At 36.0% G+C, this 26,240-nt stretch overlaps 1 protein-coding gene across 7 annotated transcripts in view; it reads right to left on the reverse strand.

Annotated features, from left to right (window-relative positions):
- CCDC138 (coiled-coil domain containing 138) overlaps window positions 1-26,240 on the reverse strand; it is a 76,362-nt gene that overhangs the window by 25,015 nt on the left and 25,107 nt on the right. For 4 of the 7 annotated variants that reach the window (XM_007501210.3, XM_007501211.3, XM_056807085.1 and 1 more), the window contains 2 exons: window positions 24,643-24,832; window positions 18,833-19,009 (listed from right to left, as the gene is read on the reverse strand). In XM_007501210.3, the coding sequence (XP_007501272.2) occupies window positions 18,833-19,009; window positions 24,643-24,832 (367 nt within the window). Of the gene's footprint in view, window positions 1-18,832; window positions 19,010-20,244; window positions 20,382-24,642; window positions 24,833-26,240 lie in introns of those variants that run through there. The other 3 variants (XM_007501213.3, XM_056807083.1, XR_471299.3) reach the window with 2 other exon arrangements.

Consider the following 26,240-nt stretch of genomic DNA (forward strand, 5'->3'; position numbering starts at 1 on the left):
GACTGCCCCTTGGACAGTCCTAAGCAAAACTATAATTGGTCAACGTAAAAGTGGAAAGAAGGCACAGAAAGTGACTAAAGGAAAGGTCTTTAAAAATGCCAAGAACTTCTTGTGAGAAGGTCTTGCTCCTTCAACTTTACCCTGGAGGAGCTCTGGCTGAGGACCACTTCTATTTTCCCCTAGAACTACCACATGGGTGAGTGAAAAGGTTGACTTCTTCCCTGATTTTCTGGAGGGACTAGACTGGAGAGACATCCCACTTGGGAGAGGCTTTGTGGCCAAAACCTTTGTTTAATTAACTCTGGTCCCCCTTTGCTGGGGGCCTCTGAAGTCCTCCCTGGTTCAGACCAGGCTGGAGTAAATATCTACTCTCTCTGATTTTCTTACTTTCACTCTTTCTCTTTTTGTAAATAAATTAGCCATAAACATTTACTTGGATTGAGTAATAATTCCTAGCAACCACACTCTTATCAATTTAGTCCAAACCTTTTATTTTATTATTTATCACCTCACACCTAGCAGATTAGCTAACATGACAGCAAAGGGAAGTAATGAATGTTGGAGGGAATGTGGCAAAGTTGGGACATTAATGCATTGCTGGTGGAGCTGTGAAATGATCCAACCATTCTGGAGGGCAATTTGGAACTATGCCCAAAGGGCTATAAAAGATTGTTTGCCCTTTGACCCAGCCATAGCACTGCTGGGTTTGAACCCCAAAGAGATAATAAGGAAAAAGACATGTAAAAGAATATTCATAGCTGTGCTCTTTGTGGAGGTAAAAAATTGGAAAATGAGGGGATGCCCTCCAGTTCGGGAATGGCTGAACAAACTGTGGTATATGTTGGTGATGGAACATTATTGTGCTCAAAGGAATAATAAAGTGGAGGAATTCCATGTGAGCTGGACCAATCTCCAGGAATTGATGCAGAGTGAGAGGAGCAGAACCAGGAGAACATTGTACACAGAGACTGATACACTGTGGTACAATCGAATGTAATGGACTTCTCCATGAATGGCAATGCAGTGATCCTGAACAACTTGGAGGAATCTACAAGAAAAACCACTATCCACATTCAAAGGAAAAACTGTGGGAGTAGAAACACAGAAGAAAAACAACTGCTTGAATACATGGGTCGAGGGGATATGGCTGGGGAGGTAGACTCTAAATGAACATTCTAATGCAAACACCAACAACAGGAAATTGGTTCTGATCAAGGACACAAATAATATCCAATGAAATTGTACATCGGTTGCGGGAAGGGTGGGAGGGAAATAATGTGATTATTGTAACCAAGGAATAATGTTCTAAATTTACTAAATAAATTATTTTTTTAAAAAAAGAATTACTTGAAGTTTAAATTGGAGAAAAGACTTAAAAATGACATAATTTCCTTCAACATTTCTGAAAACCTTGAATGTGGAAGATGGATTAGATTTGTTCTGCTTAGACAAAAGGTAGAGGCAAGTGCAATAAATGTATGTTGTAGAGCAACAGATTTAGACTTGAGTTTGCTTTTTAAAAAATCCTAACAATTAGATCACTATTAAGTGTTTTTAACATAGGGATCCATGAATATTTGCTAACTGAGAATGGTTCTCTAAGCTTCATCAGATTGTCAAAGTAGTCTATGACCCAAAAAAGGCTAAGAGCCCTTGAATTAGCCCTACCCAAATTTGGAATAGGTTGTCACAGGCAGCAGTAGGCTCTACCTCACTGGAGATCATCAAACAAAGGTTAGATGCCAGCTAGTATATGTTACAGATGAGTCAGCTAGAAGGCATGCTGTAGATCAGGGGTCCCCAAACTGAGGCCCCCTGAGGTCATTTATCCAGACCCCACTGTACTTCTGGAAGGGACACCTCTTTCATTGGTGCTCCTGGAATACTGCATGTGGAGGCACCACAAAGCGCAGTTTCACTCACATACAGTATTACTTCCGGTGCATTAATCCTTTGCGTGGTGCCTTGTTCTGAGAGTAACTGAAGGAGAACAAGGCATTGTGCAAAGGGTTATGTGGCTGCACAATGGAAGATATCAGCATGGTGAGCGGCAAACTTTTGAGACATTTCTATGACTTACTTCCACAGATTACAGCTTTTACGCTTTCAAAAAACAAAGAAGTACCAGACCTCAAGAAAAAGGGAGGCTCCATCGGTGATATGCAATCACATGTGAAAGCATTTGAAATAAAATTAGGCTTTCTTATCAAACAAGTAAAGGAGGAAAATTTCTGCCACCTCCCCCTTAACTCAAAATCTGTTAATGGAAAAACCCTTGATTGCATTCCCAAAAGAAAGATGTGTAGATTCACTGAAAAAGTTACAAAAGAAGTTCCAATTCAGATTTAAAGAGCTTCATCTCCATGAACAGGACATACAGCTTTTCTGTTAACCCATTTTCTATTGACATTGAAAATGTGGATACAATTTACCAAATGGAACTGGCTGAACTGCAGAATTTTGACTCTGAAAGACTCATTCAATTCAAGCAGCTTGCCTAATTTCTATGTATCTCTCCTCTTTAAGACATATCCTAATCTCAGGAACCATGCACTCAAAATGGCAACTATCTTTGGCAACACTTATATCTGTGAACAGACTTTTTCCAGAAGGAAACATCTGAAATCTCCAACCAGATCTAGACTAACTGATGCACACTTGTATCACTTGTTACAGCTAGCAGTGACAAATATGGAACCGGACATTGACCATCACATTAGCCAAAAGCAGGGCCATAGATCCCATTGAAATACTGGTCAGTTTGTTGATTTAAATTTACTTGTTCTTTATTTTAAATATTGCATTTGTTTCATTTCATTTTGTTTTGTTTTGTTTTACTTTAAAATAAGATATGTGCAGTGTGCATAGGGATTTGTTCATAGTTTGTTTTTTTTACAGTCCAGCCCTCTAAAAGTCTGAGTGACAGTGTACTAGCCCCCTGTGTAAAAAGTTTGGGGACACCTGCTGTAGATGCAGAGACAGTCAGAGGGCATAGTAGTTAAAGTTTTGAACTTGGTTTCAGAAGACCCGCCACTATTAGCTGTGTGACTAAGTCACTCAATGTCTCTCAACTTCAGTTTCCTCATCTGTTTTCCTCATTCTGTCTCTTCATTCTCATTCCTCACACTCATTTTCTATATCTCAAAAGAGGATAATAACAGCTCCTACTTCTTCACAAGGTATTGTGAGGAACAAATGAGATAACACAGCTAAAGCCTTTTATAAACATTAAAGTGCTAAATGAATGTTAACTATTATTTTAAGACCTAGATTAGATTGGTCTATGAGGTCCTTTCCAACTTTAAGATTCTGTGCCCCTTTTAAAAGGAAAATATAAAAGACATTGCACATATCACTTTGATCAAAATTATAACTTAATACTTAAAATCTCCCAAAATATACATATCATTGATTAACCTTCTTCTACTGTTTTATCAAATGTCTGGTGTCGGACTTTGTCAAATGATATATTAGTTCCTTGGAGTTATTGCAGTGAATCAAAGATCATTGTACCCTGTATAACTACAACATCTAAAGATAATCTACCTAGCATTTGAGAGGAGGTGTCTAAATACTCTCAAGATTCTTTCAAGCTTATGAGTAATTTAACTGCACTTTTCCTTCAATATAGTTGTTGCATTCCACCCCATCAAAAAAATGCTTTTAAAAAAGTATCAATAAAAATCGTTCTTAAAACTTATTATCCAGAAAAATAAAATTATAGTTTTCTATTAATTCATAATTTTGGAGTTGATTTCAAGGTTTCAAATTCAAAGCCATAAGACTGAGCCATAATAAAAGGCCAAAATCAGGTTGAAAATAAAATAGAAAGGGGCTCTATAAAAGATGATTTCCATTTTTGCATTTTAATTCTTCACTGCCAACACAGGCATCACTAAAACAAAAATCTAAGCACTGATTTGACTGATTTTGTTTGCCTTGCATTTAAGTATGAAAGTCCATTTCCATACGTACTAATTTTCTACTTTTTAAAATGGTTTATAATGTGTACCTTTGTCTTAGTATAAATCTTAAGCTGCATTTAACTGAGATAAAGATACTTATCTGTTATTAAGAGATTTTCAATTAATACATTAGTCATTCTTTTCAAGAAATGAGTGCTGAAATTAAGTTTATAAAGGCAGTCAAGATAAAAGATAACCAGAACAGGATTTCCTTTTAATTAGGTGAGCTGGATTCTTTATCTTATAAACTAAAAATCTTTTGAACTTTGATTTTTTCCAACAGAATAATGAACTCAATTTCACTCCACATATAAAAGGGGAAAACAATACCCAGCAATGGTATTTATTAAGCTGGAGTTTGTGAGGGAGAAGGAAGAGGTAAAATGACAAATATTTTTCAAATTAATCTATCCTTTCCTCAATACTTCTGTGATGAGCAATTTTTTAAAAACCCTCAAAAAATAGATATTTTTATTATATATCTACATAGTCAAGCAAAACAAATCACTACACTAGCCATGTCTGAAAATGTGTTTCAGGTGTATCATACCCTGGCAGTAGGGTGTATATTATGTTCCTACTTTTTTGATTCATGTTTATTCACTATGTTGATCACAGTTCTAAATTCATTAAAAGTTGTTCTTCTCGGTAACCATCTGATCTTTAACTTTTTTATATAGCTACCAAAGTCAATGTTCAAAAAAATGATTAACCTTCCTACTTTCTTTGTTACATAATTCAGTATTCAATGACCACGTATAGGCAGTCCTTGAACAAATACTGATTTATTACTATTTATATTAGGCTTTACCAGAAAAAGAATTCATACCATAGTATGTGACACACTATTACATAATAAGAGCTCATGGGAGGCGGAGTCAAGATGATGGCATGGCGTTGAAGCAACAAAAGTTCAGACATCTGAATACCCTTCCTTACCAATTACAAACTAAATGCTCCTAGGGTACTAAAAATCAAACCTAACAAGACAGAGCCAAGGAATCCTTCTACTGGACTCAAATCAAAAGGTATACTCCCCAAAAGCCAGAATTCGAGAACAGTCAGGTTTAAGGGGAAGGCAGAAGGAAGGTCCTAGGACCCCCTCCCCGCCACCTAGAGCACTAGGACTCCAGAGAAAGTGGGAATCTCTGAGCGGGCAAAGGCACTTGTCTGGAGGGTGTACCTTGTGGGCAGGGCTGTGCCAGGCTCAAAGCATCAAACACAGACAGTGGGGAAGGAGCTGGAGAGGGAGCAAAGAGCAGGCAGCCTGGTCACAGTAGCAGAGACCCTCCATATTGCTCCAGCCTTCCAGGAGGTTTTGGCCTCAAGGCACATCCAGCCCAACCCAGATGAACTTAATCCCATCAAAAGCCTTCAGAGGTCAGGGAAGCCCAAGCCCTAACAACCCTCCCCCACAGACTGCTGGACTTTAATCCAATCAAAAGCCTCCAGAGGACAGGGAAGGTCAAACTCAACACCCCTCCCCCACAGACTGCAGGGAGAGATCTTCTGTCAAAGCTCCAAGAGGGGAGACTGACAGAAAACCCCAAAACCAAAAAAATGAGAGGAGCAAGAGCACAGACAAATATGGGGAGAAAAGAAGGGGTAAATATGAACAAACAACAGAAAAAGAAGTAAGAAATTACAATAGACATCTTCTATACAAGCAATGAACAAAGAGGAAACGTAACAGAGGAGGAGGGATCATCAAATGATAAATCAGAAATGCCAGCGAATTGGATACAGGCTTTGGAAGACCTCAAAATGCAATTCAAAACACAATTAAGAGAGGCTTAAGACAATTGGGAAAATAACTTAAAAACTAAGATAAGTCATCTGAAAACAGAAAATGTCTCGAAAGTCAAAATCAACCAGCTTGAAAATGAGGCAAAGAAGTTGAAAGATAAGGCAAAGGAGATGAGAGATGAGGTAAAGAAGATGAAAGATGAGGCAAAGGAGATGAAAGATAAGATAAAGAGGATGAAAGATGACCTCCAAAGAAAATCAGACCAGAAATAGAAGGATGACCAAAAAGCCAGGGATGAAATCCAGTCTTTAAGAACCAGAATACAACTAGAATTAAGTGACTTCACAAGGCAGCAGGACACTTTAAAACAAAACCAAAAGAATGAAAAAATTGAGGAAAATATGAAGCATCTCATTCACAAAACAGAGGATTTAGAAAATATTCAAGGAGAGACAATTTAAGAATCATTGGTCTACCAGAAGACCATGACAAAAGAAAAGGCCTCAACAAAAAAACTAAAGGAAATTATTCAAGAAAACTGCCCCGATATTCTAGAAGAGGGAAAAGTGGAGATTGAAAGGATCCACAGATCACCTCCTGTACTTAATCCCCAACTGACACCCAGAAATGTTATAGCCAAATTCAAGAACTATCAGACCAAAGAAAAGATATTACAGGCTGCCAAGAAGAAGTCATTCAGGTACCATGGAACCACAGTGAGGATAACACAGGATCTGACTGCATCTACACTGAAGGACTGAAAGGCATGGAATATGATATTCCAGAAAGCAAGAGAACTAGGTCTTGTGACAAGGATATCATTTTAAAAGACTAATATATATTAATTTAAGGTCACCAAGGAATTCAGCTATGTAATTCCTAAATGAAAACTCAAGTCAGCAGTCAACCTTTTATGGAGTTTTATGGAGGGAGAGAGGGAGAGAAGGGAATAGGGCTTAAATACCCCCTCTGTTTAGGCTGGGCCAAAGGCCCAAGCCCTTAGATAGCTGAGGCAAAGAAGAGAGATCAGTCCCTATCACTCACGTGACCAAAATGGAGAAACAGTCTCAGGGGCCTCTACCTCCTCAGACCCCGCTATCTTTAAGGAAACCATCTAAGTTCCCTCCCCTCAGTTCTCACATCTACCAATCACTGTCCATGTCTTCCCTGTGCCAATGGTGGCTCTAGCTTAACCCAGGACCGCCCAGAGGTCTGCCCCTTTGCACATGTCTGTTGAAGGTCATATTCTCAAATAATTAAATCTTGATCCTTGCTGCAGCCCTTCCTAAATCCTTTTACTCTGAGTAGGGTAGAGATTGTAAGTTCCAAGACCTGGTTCTGTCATTCCAAGTATCTCTATTGTATCAATTCTAAAATCAATCATGACTCAAAGAACTTCCTGTTCTATGCTTAAGCATAGGCCAAAGCCCTTTCCATTGTTCAGCAAAAGGTTTCTGTCCTAAAGCAGTCCCAAGTAGGGAGGAGAAGGAACCTCCCATGCCAAGGGGGTTCACATTCCAATAGAGTTCCCACTATCAGTAGGAAATTCCCTCCAAGCATGAAACCTTCCAATGGTGAAATTTCCAACATTCACAAGTCTAAGAAATTTTAAGGTTTACAGTCTACCACCAATAATAAACTACCCAGCAAAACTAACTATATTCTTATAGGGGAAAGAATGGCAATTTAACAAAATAGAAGAATTCCAAGCATTTGTAAAGAAAAGACCAGATCTGAACTGAAAATTTGATGTCCAAGCACAGAACTCAAGAGAATCATCAAAAGGTAATTAAAAAAGAGGGAAAAAAGAAAAACAAAACAAAACAACAACAAAAAACCAACCTTTTTTAAAAGAGATTCAATAAGTTAAAATGATATGTATCTCTTTTAAGAAAAGAGGTCATTGGTAAGTCTTAAAAACTTATTATAACCTAGGCAGTTATAAGAATTACACTTAGGGGGAACAGTGAAAAACTGTATAGGATGAAATAATAAAACATAAATAGGTGTACAGATATATGTATGTATAAGTGCATATATGTGTGTGTGTATATATGTACATGTGTATACATGTATATATATATATATATATATGCAACTAGAGCTAAAAAAAGAGGTTAATACTAAAAGAAATGTGAAAAGAAACAAAAGGGGGTAAATTTATATGTCACAAAGAAGCTCATGGCGGGAGAGGTGAGAACATCAATACACTGGAAGGGTAAAGAGGTTGGAGATAGGAAATGCTCAACTCTTATGTGCATTGAAATTGACCCAAAGAGGAAAGAACAATCCAATCCACTGGGGCAGAGAATAGACTCGTGCCCTATAGGGGAGTAGAAGGGTAACAAATGGACTGGTGGGGAGGGAAGCAATACAAGGGAGGGAGAGGGTGAGGGGGAAATTTTAGAAAGCCTACAGGGAAAATAAGGAAGGCAATAAGAAGGGAGGGGGGTAGAAAGGGAAGTAAAATAAGGGTGGGAACTAGGGTGACTGATTATAAAGAAACATTGATGTAGAAGGAAATAATGAAAGAAGAAAAGGCAGGACCAGGAGTAAAAATCAAAATGCTGGGAAATACACAGCTAGTAATCATAACTCTGAATGTGAATGGAATGAACTCACCCATAAAACGCAAGCAAATAACAGTGTATTAGGATTCAAAACCCTACCATATACTGTTTACAGGAAACACACAGGAGGAAGATAGATACGCATAGGGTGAAAGTAAGAGGATGGAGCCAAATCTACTGGGCATCAACTGATAAAGAAGGCAGGAAGTCACAATCATGATATCTGACAAAGCCAAAGTAAAAATAAATCTAGTTAAAAGAAATAGGGAAGGTAATTACATCCTGATAAAATGCAGTATAGACAATGAGGAAATATGTATGTACCAAATGGCATAGCATCCAAATTTCTAAAGGAGAAACTAGAGGAACAAAATGATGAAATACACAGAAAAACTATACTATTGGGAGACCTGAACCTTCCTCTATCTGAACTAGATAAATGAAACCTTAAAATAAATAAGAAAGAGGTAAGAGAAATGAATGAAATCTTAGAAAAATTAGAGTTAGTAGACATGTGGAGAAAAATAAATAGGGACAAAAAGGAATATACCTTCTTTTCAGTAGCATATGGTACATTCACAAAAATTGACCATGTATTAGGGAACAAAAACATTGCAAACGAGTGCAAAGGAGCAGAAATAATAAATGCCACCTTCTCAGATCACAATGAAATGAAAAAATAATTAGTAAGAGTACATGGAGAGGTAAATCAAAAATTAATTGGAAATTAAACAATACGATTCTCCAAAACCAGTTAGTCAAAGAACAAATCATAGAAACAATTAATAATTTCCTTGAAGAAAATGACAATGATGAGACATCCTTTCAAAACCTATGGGATTAAGCCAAAGCAGTTCTCAGGGGAAAATTTATATCCTTGAGTTCATTTATTAACAAATTAGGGAGAGCAGAGGTCAATGAATTGGACATGCAAATGTTAAGAAACTAGAAAGTGAACAAATTAAAAATCCTCAGATGAAGACTAAATTAGAGATCCTGAAAATCAAAGGAGAAATTAATAAAACTGAAAGTCAAAGAACTATTGATTTAATAAATAAGACTAGAAGCTGGTACTTTGGAAAAACAAATAAAATAGACAAAGTACTGGTCAATCTAATTAAAAAAAGGAAAGAAGAAAACCAAATTGACAGTATCCAAGATGAAAAGGGAGACCTCACCTCTAATGAAGAGGAAATTAAGGAAATCATTAAAAATTATTATGCCCAATTATATGGCAAAAAATATGGCAATCTAGGTGATATGGATGAATACTTACAAAAATATAAATTGCCTGGCCTGACAAAGGAAGAAATAGATTATCTAAACAACCCCATATCAGAAAAAGAAATTGAACAAGCCATCAAAGAATTCCCTAAGAAAGAATCCCCAGGTCCAGATAGATTCACAAATGAATTCTATCAAACATTCAAAGAACAACTAATCCCTATATTATACAAACTGACAGAATAAGCAAAGAAAGAGTTCTACCAAATTCCTTTTATGACACAAATATGGTACTGATCCCAAAACCAGGCAGGTCAAAAACAGAGAATATATAGACCAATAGACAAAAGAATATAGACCAATCTTCCTTATGAATATAGATGCAAAAATCTTAAATAGGATACTAGCAAAAAGACTCCAACAAGTCATCACAAGGGTTATTCACTATAACCAGGTAGGATTCATACCAGGAATGCAAAGATGGTTCAATATTAGGAAAACCAAAGACAAAAACCACATGTTTATCTCAGTAGATGCAAAAAAAGCCTTTGATAAAATACAAAACCTATTCCTACTGAAAACACTAGAAAGTATAGGAATAGAAGGGCCTTTCCTAAAAATAATAAACAGTATATATCTAAAACCATCAGCAAACATCATCTGCAAGAAGCCTTCCTAATAAGATCAGGAGTGAAACAAAGATGTCTATTATCACCTCTATTATTTAACATTCTACTAGAAATACTAGCTGTAGCAATTAGAGAAGAAAAAGAAATTGAAGGCATTAAAATAGGCAAGGAGGAGACCAAGTTATCACTCTTTGTGGATGATATGATGGTCTACTTAAAGAATCCTAGAGAATCAACCAAAAAGCTAATCAAAATAATCAACAACTTTAGTAAAGTTGCAGGATACAAAATAAACCCGCATAAGTCATCAGCATTTCTATATATCTCCATCCCATTTCAGCAGCAAGAATTAGAAAGAGAAATTCCATTTAAAATCACCCTAGACAATATAAAATACTTAGGAATCTATCTGCCAAGACAAACACAGGAACTATATGAACACAACTACAAAAACCTTTTCACACAATTAAAACTAGATCTAAACAATTGGAAAAACATTGCTCATGAGTAGGACAAGCTAACCAAAAAAACTTTTTTACTAAATTAGAAAAAATCATAACAAAGTTCATTTGGAAGAACAAAAGATCAAGGATATCCAGGGAAATCATGAAAAAAAAAATGCAAAGGAAGGAGGACTTGCACTCCCAGATCTCAAACTATACTATAAAGCAGTGGACATCAAAACAATTTGGTACTGGCTAAGAGACAGAAAGGAGGATCAGTAAATAGACTTGGAGTAAATGACCTCAGCAAGACAGTCTATGATAAGCCCGAAAATCCCAGTTTTGGGGACCAAAACTCAGTATTTGATAAAAACTTCTGGGAAAAATGGAAAACAGTATGGGGGAGATTAGGTTTGGATCAACATCTCACACCCTACACTAAGATAAACTCAAAATGGGTGAAAGACTTGAACATAAAGGAAACTATAAGCAAATTAGGTGAACACACAATAGTATACTTGTCAGATTTTGGGGAAAGACTTTAAAACCAAGCAAGAGCTAGAAAAAAATCACAAAATGTAAAAGCAATAATTTTGATTACATCAAATTAAAAAGGTTTTGCACAAACAAAACTAATGCATGCAAAATCAGAAAGGAAGCAACAAATTGGGAAACAATCTTCATTACAAAAACCTCTGACAGATATAGTTACTCATATTTATAAAGAGCTAAACCAATTGTACAAAAAATCAAGCCATTCTCCAATTGATAAATGGGCAAGGGACATGAATGGGTAATTTTCATCCAAAGAAATCTAAACTATTAATAAGCACATGAAAAAGTGTTCTAAATCTCTTATCACTAGAGAAATGCAAATCAAAACAACTGTGAGGTATCACCTCACACCTAGCAGATTGGCTAACATGACAGCAGAGGGAAGTAATGAATGCTGGAGGGAATGTGGCAAAGTTGGGACATTACTGCATTGCTGGTAGAGTTGTGAATTAATCCAACCATTCTGGAGGGCAACTTGGAACTATGCCCAAAGGGCAATAAAAGACTGTCTGCCCTTTGACCCAGTCACAGCACTGCTGGGTTTGTACCCCAAAGAAACAATAAGGAAAAAGACATGTACAAAAATATTCACAGCTGCACTCTTTGTGGTGGCAAAAAAATTGGAAAATGAGGGGATGTCCTTCAATTGGGGAATGGTTGGACAAATTGTGGTATATGTTGGTGATGGAATACTATTGTGCTCAAAGGAATAATAAAGTAGAGGAATTCCAAGGGAACTGGAACAACCTCCAGGAATTGATGCAGAGTGAGAGTAGCAGAACCATGAGAACATTCATTGTACACAGAAACTGATACACTGTGGTACAATCAAATGTAATGGACTTCTTCATGAGTGGCAATGCAACGATCCTGAAAAATTTGGAGGAATCTACGAGAAAAACCGCTATCCACATTCAGAGGAAAAACTGTGGGAGTAAAAACACAGAAGAAAAACAACTGCTTGAATACAGGGGTCAAAGGGATATGGTTGGGGATGTAGACTCTAAATAAACATCCTAGTGCAAACAACAACATTGAAATAGGTTAATACTGTAAACCTTAAAATTTCTTAGACTTATAAATGTTGGAAATTTCACCATTGGGAAATTTCATACTTGGAAAATTTCTTACTGATAATGTATTGGAATGTGAACCCCATTGGCATGGGAGGTTCCTTCTCCTCCCTTCTTAAGATTACTTTAGGACAAAAACCTTTTGCTGAACAATGGAAAGGGCTTTGACCTATGCTTAAGCACAGAACAGGAATTTCTTTGAGTCATGATTGATTTTAGAATTGATACAATAGAGATACTTGGAATGACAGAACCAGGTCTTGGAACTTACAATCTCTACCCTACTCAGAGTAAAAGGATTTAGGAAGGGCTGCAGCAAGGATCAAGATTTAATTATTTGAGAATATGACCTCCAACAGACATGTGCAAAGCCCAGACCTCTGGGCGGTCCTGGGTTAAGCTAGAGCCACCATTGGCACAGGGAAAATGATGGACAGTGATTGGTAGATGTGAGAACTGGGGGGAGGGAACTTGGATGGTTTTCTTAAAGAGAGAGGGGTCTGAGGACTGGGGGGTGGTTGGAGAGTTTTGGCTCTGAGTGGTTGGAGAGGTGCTCTGAGAAGCTTGCTCTGAAGGAAGCTGAAGGTGGGGGCCTCTGAGACTGTTTCTCCATTTTGGTCACGTGAGTAATAGGGACTGATCTCTTTTCTTTGCCCCAGCTATCTAAGGGCTTGGGGCCTTTTGGCCCAGCCTAAACAGAAGGGGTATTTAAGCCCTATTCCCTTCTCTCCCCTTTCTCTCTCCCTCTCTCTCTCTATCTCTAATTCCTTTCTTCCTCCTGTCTGTAATTAAACTCTATAAAAGGTTGGCGGCTGACTTGAGTTTTCATTTAGGAATTACATAGCTGAATTCCTTGGCGACCTTAAATTAATATATATCAGTCTTTTAAAGTGATTTCCTTGTCACAATACCCAATGAAATTTTGTTGGCTACGGGAACGGGGGGGGGGGGGGGGGGGGGGGGGGGGAGGGAGATGGAAATGAAGTGATTATTGTAACCAAAAAAATTTAAATAAAAAAAATAAGACCTCATGAACTAATATAAAACTGGAAGGAAAATGTATCTGACCTATATAAAACCAATCTAGAAAATGAATATATAAAAAATGTACTAGTTCTTTACTATCTCTAATTTTATACAAATTCTACTAGACCCCTCTATAACATCCTTGACAAACTTTCATCAAGCTTTACTTGAATGTAAAGCTTTGAATGTAGGCTTTGAATGATAAGTTTAAACAATTCTATTAAAAGGGTGTGCAAATGGATTTCTTTATAAAATCATTTAGGAGATATCTTAATATCTCAATATATTAAACAGGAATGAGGTTATCTGCAAAATGGACAGAAATGCAATGTTGCCACTCAAATATTAAATAACCTACCTAAAAGTAGTAAAGTTTCTAGGTCCCAAGATCAATAGCCTTTAAATAATGACAGAAATGTAAATCCTTCTCAGCCAGCTAATTCTGGCAAAAAAACAAAATTATTCTCTGAAAAAAACAAATCATTCACGTTTATATAAAGCTAAACCCACATTACCAAGTACCAACTATCAACAAGCAGACCAGAAAAGAAAAAGAAAATTGCATAGACTAAACAAATCATGAAGTGATTTCTTCACTGCAATATTTAACTGCCCAATTCAGTGTACAAAACAGAATATAATAAATAAATAGGGATAAAAAGGAAAATCCCTTCTTTTCAGCAGCACATGGCACATATACAAACACTGACCGTGTACTAGGGCATAAAAACATTGCAAACAAATGTAGGAAAGCATAAATAATAAATGCAATTTTTCAGACCATAATGCAATAAAAATCATAATCAATAAAGGCTTATGGAAAGGCAAATTTAAAATTAATTGGAAACTAAATAATATAATTCTTCAAAACTGGTGGTCAAAGAACAAATCAAAGAAACAATTACTGATTTCATTGAAGAGAACGACAATGAGGAAACAACTTATCTCTAACTAAAGGCAATATTTACCACTTCATCTGTCTTTGTTAGTTTCCATTTTCTGGTAGCCATAAACATTTTTATACAATATACTGGACAAGAGTGATAATGGGTATGTTTAAGTTGAAAATGAAAAAACTAAAACAGCTGGGCTTTTAAGTAAAGAACTTATCTAAAGTTCAAGGTATTAACAACGATAATTCATCTGTCTCAACACCAAAAATTACTTATTAAGCATTCTTATCCACATATATGCCATTACAGGTTCTAAACAATTCAAGTAAAGACTATTTAACTGAATATATAAAATGTTTTATGTCATGCAAATATTCACAGAAAAAGCCAACTAGATATTCAAAGTACATGAAAAATGAAATCTATTAGATGGAGGATGTCTGTGCTACTCTAAATATTCTAAAAGATAATTGTGGGGCAGCTAGATGGCTTAGTGAATTAAGAGCCAGGCCTGGAGGCATAAGGGCCTGGGTTCAAATCTGGTCTAAGATGCTTCCTAGTTATGTGACTCTGAGCAAGTCATTTAACTCCAATTTCCCAGCCCTGTGATGGTGAACCTATGACAAACATGACAGAAGGAGCACTCAGAGTCCTCTCTGTGAGCATGGGAGCCATTGCCCTCACCCCAACTCAGAGTTTGCCAGAGTTCATTACTAGAAAGCCAGAGGGACACAGGGCCAGGCAACTCAACACCCCTCTCCCCAGCAGCCCAATAGGAACGCCTCCTCCCTCCCCTGTCTGGGATAAGGCACTGGGAGCTCCCATGTGGCTTGAGGTTGCAGTTTTGGTACTCAGACTTGAAAAGGTTCACCATCACTGGCCTAGCCCTTACCACTCTCTTCTGCTTTTGAACTGATACTTAAGTATCATTTCTAAGACAAAAAGCAAGGGTTAAAAAAAAAAAAAGACAATTGTCAAGGTACTGAGCCAGAGTGGATGTGTTCTTTGATTTCACAACTACCACTTCCATATCCTTACATACTATAAGTTAAAAAGGGTGGTCGCCAATTGGAATAATTATAATTAAAATTATGAGGCTGTTAGTAGTTTTAACAATTTAGTTTAATCAAAATAGAGATAGTAAAACGAGGGAAATGTAGGAAGAAGGTAGAGAATTTCCTAGCCTACCGCCCTAGAGTCTGCTCCAATAAAATCCAACTGACCACCAACATAAACCTCAATCCAAGAGTCTCTTCAGCACGAGCCACCATTGCAGGAGTGAGTCCCAGAGAGCAAGTGCGAATCAGAATGCCCGACTTCGTGTTAGGTCTCACTTATAAACATTTTTCTCCACACACTAGTTTTCCCACATCACACCTCAGGAACCAATCATAGTTCCTTAATTTGTCTGGCACTGCCCAGGGGGCAATGCTTGTGGGATCGATTTCCTATCTCTGAGTATGTGAAAGTTCTTTCTATCAATCACAAAGGATCTTTAAGTTCCTGACTGATTAAGTTAAAAAAAAAAGGGAGTGTTAATTCCCTTTTTACAATAAACAGGTTCCTAACTTAGCATAATTTAGCATTTCTTTCTATTATTTTGATAAAACTCAATGTAATGGGTTTCCCTCATAATTGAATATATTTTATTGTATGCATTTAAAACATTATTCTGAGAAGAGATTTCTTCCAGCTATCAAAGGAATCCATGGCACCAAAAAGGTTAGTAACCTCTGCTCTATAGAAGTAAGCAACTTTTCCTTTGAGGTTTAAGCCTATATCATCTTATCCAGATCCTCCCCTACCAGCTTCTGGTCTTTCTCCCTCCTTTTCCCAAAAATAGAGTAGTAGTCTTAATAATACTCCTCTGCTCTTGCCCCTCCCCCATCATCCTTGATGACCTCCACATTCACAATGCTATTCTTTTTCAGACACCTTTATTTCCTACTTCATCAACCTCAGTTTTCATGGCTTCTATATCTGCTCTATCTTGGCCACCCACAGAGATGGGTCAACCTAATCAACAAAAAAAATTGCATCTTCACAAAACTGATGTCTGCATTCCTTTCCTTTTACTTCTTACTCTGCTAACTCCTCCTAATTTATTGTTTGCCTCACTATAGTTTTCAGTCCCTAATCCTCCTTCTTCATAGCCCTTTACTGAACAAAATCTCCCTTTTAAGTCTTAAACTTCCAATTAAAGAATTGAATCAAATCTTTAATCTTAGGTCCCTTTGAATCTGTTTTGTCTTCTCCATTTCAGTTCAAAATGTGCAGCAGTGGCACAAAATGTTTTCATCTGGCTACAATACAAATTTACATTATGTAGCATCAACTAGTCTCTCAGTCTTAACTAGAAATAAATATATTATTTTCAGATTGACAATCATGCCCCTCAATAGTAGCTGTTCTGAAGTTCCTCTCCCAGCCTTCCTTTTTCATGGTAGTTGATTTCTTCTGAGCTTAGTATCTCAGTCATCCATTGTGAACACCTTCATCTCTTTTTTCTGTACCTCAAACTTCATCCTACATCTGTGCTCTCTCCCATCAGTCATCTCTCTAAAGAAGAGATGGTCATCTTCTAGTTACAGCTTACTCATTTCTACTAGAAACCTGGATCCCATTCCCTCCCATTTGCTTTTGAAATCTGACCCAGCTTTTCTTCACTTTCTCTTTTAAAATCTCTTCCTACCTCCCAGGTTTCTTAACACAAACATGTCTGTCTTATCTATCCTAAAAAAAAAAAAGTCTTCACTTGACTAGTCTACTCCATAAAACTACTTTTATATATCCTCCAGCTTTCACTGCTAACCAAGAATGGTCTAAGAATATAAACCTGCCGTCACTTGCTCAGCAAACAATCACTTTTCAACCCCTGTGCAATATGGTTTCTGGCTCTCCTAAAACCATACTATCAAAGGTTAAAATTGATCATTTGAGAGATAAATTCAATAACCTTTTCTCAGTCTCAGAGAAGTATTTCCTTGACATTTCTAAGCTTTTGACAGTGATGACTACCTCTCTTCCTGGTTACTATTTTCTCCTTTTGACTTCCCTAACATAGTATGTATTTAGGCTCTATCTAAAATCACTTTTTTTCACATTCTCTCTTTATCTGTGAGCTCATCATGTCCTAATGGTTTAAAATAAATTATTATCCCTATTCAAGTCATTATAAAATCCACATATGCAGCCATAATTTCTCTTTTGAACTCTAGTACTAATTAATAATTAATGGTCATCATCTTCACCAGTCTTTCAGTATTTCAAAGTGAAGATGTCCAACATAGATCATCACCTTCCTCTATAAATCTTCCTCTATTTCCATTGAAAATATCACTATATTTACAGTAGCTGCACAACTTCAGACTCGTCTCTGGCACTTCCAAAAACAGGAAATATACAGGACAAAAGAAGGCCAGAGGAGATAGTTCAGTCACGTAAGGGCAGAGATATGGGAATTTTTGTAGGCAGTAAAGAAATTTTTCTTTAAAGGAAAGAAAGGAAATTATTGAGAAAGTAGGAATGATAAAAGAGGTACTTTTCTGGAGAAGACACAATGGAATAGTATCATAGACATATATGAAAGCAATAAAGATCATCTCTTTGTGTGAGATGGAGGAGGAGACAGCAGGGGAAACCATTTGAATTATGTGAGATGAGGAAGTGAATGGCTTCAATTTTCTTGGTGAAATATGAGTCAAAATCCTTAGCAAAGAGTGAGGAAGAGGGAGTGCACCATAGGAGACTTGAGAAGGAATAAAAACATTTGGAATACTTGATGAGGGAGATATAAAAGAAATGCATTGCTTCACTGAGAATCCAGTTGAGATAATATAAATTAATCAACTGGTCAGCATGATTTAGTGATTTTTTTCCTGGCTTCATTCAGCAACTCTATGCCAACTGAAACTTCCTCTGAATATAGAAATCTTCTAAATTTGAAATTACATTGTTTGCCTTTGAGAAATTAGCCCTTATCGGTCTAGATGAGGACTGACTTCTACATCTCTGAATCTTTATCTTCCCTCAAGGCTCCATTCAAATGTCCATTCCTCTCTGGTCTCTTATCTTCCTAATTATCAGTACTCTTTCTTTCCTAAAATATCCTCACATTTACCCACCATGTATGTTGTATCTTTTAGTAGAAATGTAAGCTTCTTTAAGGTAGAGAATATTTTATTTTTATCTTTGCATCTCTAGCACCGAGCATAGCTCTTTACACATAGTAGGCAATTAGTTGAAATTAGCAAATAAAAAGATGACAAAATCTAATGTTGATATAGCTGTGAAAAAAGCAGGCATGTTATTACACTGACAGTGGAGCTGGGAATTGGCCCAAACTTTTGGGAAACAATATGTAATTATCCAATAAGGTCAAAAAAGAAATAGGAAACACAGACAATCCAGATATGACTAAGTTAAAGACAATGACAATGGGTATCACTAGGGATAATAAAAATACAAACATGTACAACCAATTATAATCTCTGATTTCTTGTTCAATTCAGCTTGCCTGCTTATTTTGTTCTTTTCATATTAAATTGTAAATGAAAAGTCAAATTAAAATTTTACTATTGTTATAAAAATACATTTGTACTGAATTGAAATGAACTATTGGTCCATGATTCCATAGGTAGCCTCTTAGAGGAAAAGAAAAACATTATTTTTACTTTTTTTCTAAGGATATGCAATTTTAAAACTTACGAGATTCCACTGTCATTTGAAGTAAGCTATCCATTACATTGGAGAACAGTCCTTTATTGGCTATTTTTAGATGACTAAGTAAAACTGGCACAGCTTGATACTTCAAAAACATGTCTTTTCCTTCATCTGTCTTCAAGTCCAAGCAAAGAGAATCAAATGCCTGAGCCAGGTAATCAACTGAAACACATTAAATATGAAATCAACAATTCTTGTAATCACTACCATAGATCATTAATCAGACAGAAAACTAAAACTGTCACTAACAAATCTTCAAAAGAAAGAAAAATGAAAGACTTGAGAAAAAAATAAAATTAAATGCAGTTTTCCACCCTAATTTGATGAAATTCAAATTGAAAAAGGAAATAAATTAGAATCCCCTCAGTTCCTTCAAGGTTCAGCTCAAGTGCTACATTTTTTAACAAGCATTTTGTGATTTTCCATTTTTTCACTCTTTTCTTTTTCCCACAAAAATAATTACTTTCTATATTTTTTTAATTAATTTGTCATAATAATGTACATAATCTCCTCCCCGCACCTCACCATAAAATGCAAGTCCCTAGAGGACAGGGTGTATTTTATTATCTTTGCAGCATTAATTCCGATACCTAGTAATAATGCCTAAGATAAGCTCTTAAATGTTGATTGAATGGGTAAATGTGCAATAAATTAGACTAATTATTATAAATAAAACCTTAAAGCTTTTAAATGGAGAATACATATTTATGATTTTTACTTAAAACTATAACAATATAATATCACATTTTAACACTGTTTATGAGATAGAAAACAAAACCATTTCTTTTTTAAATCAAAATCACCCACACCAAGTTAAAGGAACTAGCCACTAAGTGCTCATACAGCATTCAAGACCTCCAATAAGAGAGAAATTACTACCTTCCAAGGTAGATCACTAAAGTTTTAGATAGTTCTAATTGCTAATAACTTTTTCCCTTTCATCAAGACTAAGTCTTCCCATACCCACCTTTCAACCACTGCTCCTAGTATTGCCCTCTTCAGCAAAAATAAATCTGAATCCCTTTTTCATGTGATAATTTTCAGATTCTCAAAGATAACTAGCTAAGAATATCCTTTGTAAATTTTCTCTTTTCCAGGCTAAACATCAGTAGTCATCATCAGTAATGCATTTTTCATTACATCTTAAGGATAATCACATACTTCAAAAAATACATTTATTTAAACTTATATAAATACAATAGCTTTCAAAATGTTTGTGTATGCTTAACAGTTAAAACCCATTATAAATCTGGCTCTAGCTAATCTTTTCGAGGCTTTTTAAACAACACATCCTTCATTCACTTCAATAGTGCATCCAAAATGACTGGCCTGTTTCTTGTTCTTCGCACCCATGTCTTATCTCCAGACCTAGGTTCTGGAATGCACTCCCTCCTTACCTCTTAGAATCCTTAGTCTCCTTCAAGTTTAGCTCAAGCTCCACCTTCTCCATGAAGACTTTCCCAACAATTTCATCTGCTAGTACGTCCCCCTAAATATTCCGTTGTACTTATTTTGTATATGCACATTGTATACCCTGATGGAATATAAGATATGTAAAGGCAAGGAGTATTTAATTTGTTTTTGTATCTCCTAGCACCTAGATAAGTATCTCCTGACTTTAATGTTACCAAAAAAAATTCTATTCAAACCTATTGCATTGGCCTTAAATTGGGATATCTTAATCTAAAAAATTCCAAACTCTTTCACTACCTAGTAACCGTAAGAAATTTCATGTGTCAATCAAAAGCTCAAGTTTAATGATATTTAATCCTTATCATATGGATACTGTATAATTAGAATTTGCCCCACTATGCAAAGCTTATATCCTCCCCACGTTAGCATGTAACATGAGAAGGAACATGGGAAACTGGGATTTAGACTCCTGAGGAGCAAATTCTAATTATACAATACCATGTATGCCAACTGACTTCAGAAGAAAAAACTAAATCTGGTTATGACTATAAAGATCAAAGTATGTGAATTCCAGGAAAATAATATGCTTATGCCTATTTTTTCATAAGTTATGAAACATAACTGCCATTAAAAGCAAGATTTTTACCAAGATTAATATTACAATGACAATTTTTTTAAAACTAAACCTATAGTTTCATCAATGTAAGGAACTCCCAGTTAAGAATGTTCTCTAATGATGCCAACTGGTACCTTCTCTGAAATGTACAGTTTTATTTATTATTATTATTATTTTTTAAAACCCTTGCCTTCTGTCTTAGAGTCAATACTGTGTATTGGCTCCAAGGCAGAAGAGTGGTAAGGGCTAGGCAATGGGGGTTAAGTGACTTGCCCAGGGTCACACAGCTGGGAAGTGTCTGAGGCCAGATTTGAACCCAGGACCTCCCGTCTCTGAGGCCTGGCTCTCAACCCACTGAGCCACCCAGCTGACCCCTGAAATGTACAGTTTTAGAGAGTTGGATCTCTGATGACACACTTAATATAAATAAAATATCTAATGTATCATCTATATCACAAAGGAATAAAATATCTGAGCTGTTGTTAGAACAATAATTCAACATTTACTAAATCCATTATCACTCATGCTACCAACACCTAGTTTAGGTCCTCACTATTACTATCACAGGAGCCTTCCATTTTGTCCTCTCTACCTCAGGTTTCTGTCTATTTTAATCCATTCTCCACTGAGCCACTAAACTGATTTACCTACAGCACAAGTCTAACCATGTCACTTACCTACTCAACAACCTATGAAGCCCTGCTAATACCTCAAGGGTCCAATATAAATTTATCACTTCAGCATTTTAATCTCTGCACAACTATGTATACCTTGTCTGTCTTTTTCTACTTCACTCCTCTCCATGTACTCTGCAGTTCATTTTGACTTATTTGCTGATCCCCGCATACTTTTTACTCCATCTGCCATCTCCATGCCTTCAGACTGGCTGTCCCTTATGTCTCCTGACCTCCACCTCTTAAAATACCTTGTTTCCATGAGGGGCTGCCCTTCAATTGGGGAATGGCTGAACACATTGTGGTGTATGTTGGTGATGGAATACTATTGTGCTAAAAGGAATAATAAAGTGGAGGAATTCCATGGGGACTGGAACAACCTCCAGGAAGTGATGCAGAGCGAGAGGAGCAGAACCAGGAGAGCATTATACACAGAGACTGATACACTGTGGTACAATCGAATGTAATCGACTTCTCCATTAGTGGCAATGCAGTGATACTGAATAACCTGGAGGGATCTACAAGAAAGAACACTATCCACATTCAGAGGAAACACTGCGGGAGCAGAAACTCTGAAGAAAAACAACTGCTTGATCACATAGGTCGAGGGGGATATGGCTGGGAATGTAGACTCTAAATGAACATCCTAATGCAAATACCAACAACATGGAAATGGGTTTTGATCAAGGACACCCAGTGAAACTGTGCTTCGGCTGCAGGAAGGGTAGGTGGAGGGGAGGGAGGGAAATAAAGTGATTAATGTAACCAAAAAAAAGCCCGATTCTCCTATGTACAACCTTGTACTCAGTTTATATGCATTATGTATAAACTTATATAAGTGTGTGTTGTTTCCTCTTGTATTAGAATGCAAGTTCCTTGAGGGAAAGTGTTCCACTTTTGTCTTTATATCCCTAGAGCTTAGCACAGTGCCTGACTAAAGTAAAAGATACTTAATAATTACTTGCTGATTTATTAAACAAAACCTTTTCTATTATACTTTAGAAAAGTTTATGAATATTGAAAAGCATAAACTCCCTAAAATTCTCCCTCAATAGAAAGATTAGAAAACATTTATGTCCAAATAATGGAAAAAGTTATTTTTTGCAAGTGAGATTTCTGCTTAGAGGTCATGGTCTTAAAGTTTCCCCACTACACAATATACATTTCACCATATTGCAATTTATATCTTTGAATTATTTTTGTCACATTAAATTACTTGAATAGAAATCTGATCATCAAGAATCAAAATTGTTATAGATCATTATAAAATGCAAAGCACTGCCATGAAAATAATCTCCACATGATAAAATCTTCAGAAATAAAGATTTCAACCTAGTACTCACTAACTTAATCAAAAAATTATTTTCTGTAGAATCTGGTTCAAAGAACAGAGAACAATCTCCACACAGTACTGAAGCAGTTCTTAATTATCTGCAATATAGTAAAATTTTAATTTGTGAAATAATAAGAATCCTCTTTTTCTTTTACTTTAATATAGCAAAGATAAAAGGATCTGAAGTGCACTTAAATCATGAACTAATTTCTCTGTAGGAGCAAAACTTTAATCAGAGCGCCACCTACTGTATTTAGGTTGATAAGAATGGTAATTCATTCTTATCCAATCTTCTGATAAGGTTTAAAATAATTTGTATACTTCAGGGTATAATCAATTTTCCAATAAGGAATATATGATCCTTTTTTAAAAATTGCTTTGCGATCTTAATTTTTCTAACACTGAAGCTTTCTAAAAAACAGCACCAAAAATTTCTTTTTCAAAGAGCTGGGAGAGGAAATAAAGAAATTGAGGCTGAGTTTACATGACTTGTCTAAGCTCACAGGTAATAGCAGAACTGAATTAGAATCTAATATCTTAATCCAGGGTACTTATGGCTGAGAATGTAAGCTCCTCATCTCTTGACAGCCCCAATAATCTTCATTCCAATAGTCTCTGATTTGGAGTAGGAAAGCCAGTAATAGCAACTGGTCATAAATATACCATCAAATATTAGAATTTGCTATGTTATGTTTTTTTTGTTTTGTTTTGTTACACAATAAATAGTGATTAGGGTTCATTGTGAAGCAGCCTAGAAATGAAAAATACCTCCAAAGGCTTATTACACATCTGTATCCTACTTTTCTCCAATAAGAGCAAAGATGTAATAGTTAGACAGAATGAGCAATGAATTAAGACAGGAGTATAAAACTATACTCATGTTTATGAGGCTTTGCTATTCCCTTCTACTAGTAGAAAGCAATGTAAAGTTCATATGCAGGGAACAAAAAGAGAATATCCAGGAGTAGACGTAGAGTCCTGCCCAAAAATAACACCATTTAAAATAATATGACATGGCTAAGGGTATTGGGTAATAATTTTTTCTCTCTGTCCTCCCCAAAAAGTCTAGGGTAATATGGACAAATCGAAAACAAAAATAGGCAAACAATTTAAATCCGCGTCACATTTCCAACTTAATAAAAAAGTAAATAATGTGCCCGAGAAGACTCAGACTTGCAGTGACCAACTAACAGTTGGTCTAACCATGACTAACCAGGGCCTTACCTTCAGGTTTTCTAAAAGATCTCAAACTCCTCATCCACTATGTCAGTGATGGTGAACCCATGGCATGGGCGCCAAAGATAGCATGCAGAGCATTGTCACCCTCCCGTCCCCCAACCCCCAATTCTGAGGGACTCAGGCAGAGCTGTTCCCTTCCCCCTCTCCACCTAGCACTCCATCTCTACTCAAAGGTTTACCAACACTGTACTAGGTGGACCAAAAATCCATCCTGAAATAAATTCTCTCTTTTCAACTACATTGAGAATCTCCAATGGCTAAAGAAATTAATTAATTCATACTGTCAATTAGTGTCTCCTTATGATAAATAAATACTCATGACATATCAAAAGGTGCCATAATAGCATCAGAAAAGTAAGTGAAACTTTTTTAGTGTTCTAATTTAACCCAAATCAGGACCTTACACCCTCAGCTATAAAATTTAGGCAAACAGTAGAACAAGTTATTGAATAAAATGTTTTCCCTTACCATCCCAAGAGTTTACCAAAAGTAAAGCTGCAAACAGATTTTGATAGCTTACCTTGAGTCACTGTTTTGAGTACAATTAAAGTTGACAGAAATCTCAAAGGTAAATGTGGGCTCTTAAAGAAAACTGCAGTCTTTGGCTTAGTTGCCACAAAAGATTCTGGAAAGTCATCATGAATTCCTTTAGTTACTCCTTTTAAGAGTTCTTCACCCAGACGCCTCATTGTTGCTGTCATAGTTGAATGCTGTTAAAAACATGTACTATTTTCATAGTAGGGCTACACATATACATAATAAATGCCAAAATACAAATTCTAAATATTTGTTTTTAAATTTTATATTAAAAAAATATCCTAAAATAAGTCAAAAATCATGAAAAAAAATTTGAATGACCTTGGATGAAATCATGAAAAAAAAAGATCTTATTAAAATATAAAAAAATTAGTATTTTATACTAGAGTATATTTGATTTATGAAACTCAACTTAAAGGGATTTTTTGTTGTTGTTTTTTAAACCTTTACCTTCTATCTTATAATCAATGCTATGTATTGGTCCCAAAGCAGAAGAATAATAAGGGATAGGCAATGGGGGTTAAGTGACTTGCCCAGGGTCACACAACTAGGAAGTATCTGAGGCCACATTGAACCTAGGACCTCTCATTTCTGGGCCTGGCTCTCATCCACTAGCTGCCACCTCAACTTAAGTCTTAACGGAAATGAATTGCCTTATGAACAAGATGATTTCAGAGAGAACTGGAAGGACCTACATGAACTGACACAGAGTGAAATAAACAGAACCAGGAAAACATTATGCACAGTAACTAAAATATTGTGGGACTATCAAGTGTGGTAGACTTTGCTACTAATAGCAATGCAATGATCCAGGACAATTCTAAGGGACCTATGAAAAGGAATGCTATCCATATCTAGAGAAAGAACTGTTGGAATAGAAATGTAGATGAAAACATATGATTCATCACATTTATTTGAGTATATATGATTAGGGATTTTGGTTTTAAGATTATTCTCTTTCAAAAACAAATAATATGGACACAGATTTTGAGTGATAATACATGTATAACCTAGTGGAATTGCTTGTCAGCTCTGGGAGGGGAGAGGGAAGAGGGGCAGGAGACAACATGAATCATGTAACCTTGGAAAACTTATGTGTAAATTTGTTTCTGAAAATAAAATAAAGATAAAAATTTTTAAAAGAAAGAAATTGTCTGCTGGAATCAAGATAAAAGTATCATTTAAATTATTTATGTTCAATTACAAAAGTGAGGGGTAAAAGGTCCAGGGCCGAGTGAAGTATCAATATCCATGAGTTATAACAAGAACCACAAGAAGCTCTCCAATGGGCTCATTCCTCCAATACATCACTATAGAAAGAAGATAATCCTGGGTTCCAAACCCAGGATTTTTTTTTAGATTAAGAAATATCTAATGGCTGAATAAATTGTGTATATGATAGTGATGGAATACTACTGTATTTTAAGTAATGATGAACTGGAGGATTGCTATATGAACTGGAAGAACTGCCAGGAACTGATGCAGAATGAAATGAAGAGAACCAAGAAAACATTTTACACAGAAAGTGAAACATTGTGGAAGAATCCAATGTAATGAACCTTGCTACTACAAGACAATCCC

This window comes from Monodelphis domestica, chromosome 8, assembly GCF_027887165.1.
Source record: "Monodelphis domestica isolate mMonDom1 chromosome 8, mMonDom1.pri, whole genome shotgun sequence".
In the NCBI taxonomy this organism is placed as follows: Eukaryota; Metazoa; Chordata; class Mammalia; order Didelphimorphia; family Didelphidae; genus Monodelphis; species Monodelphis domestica.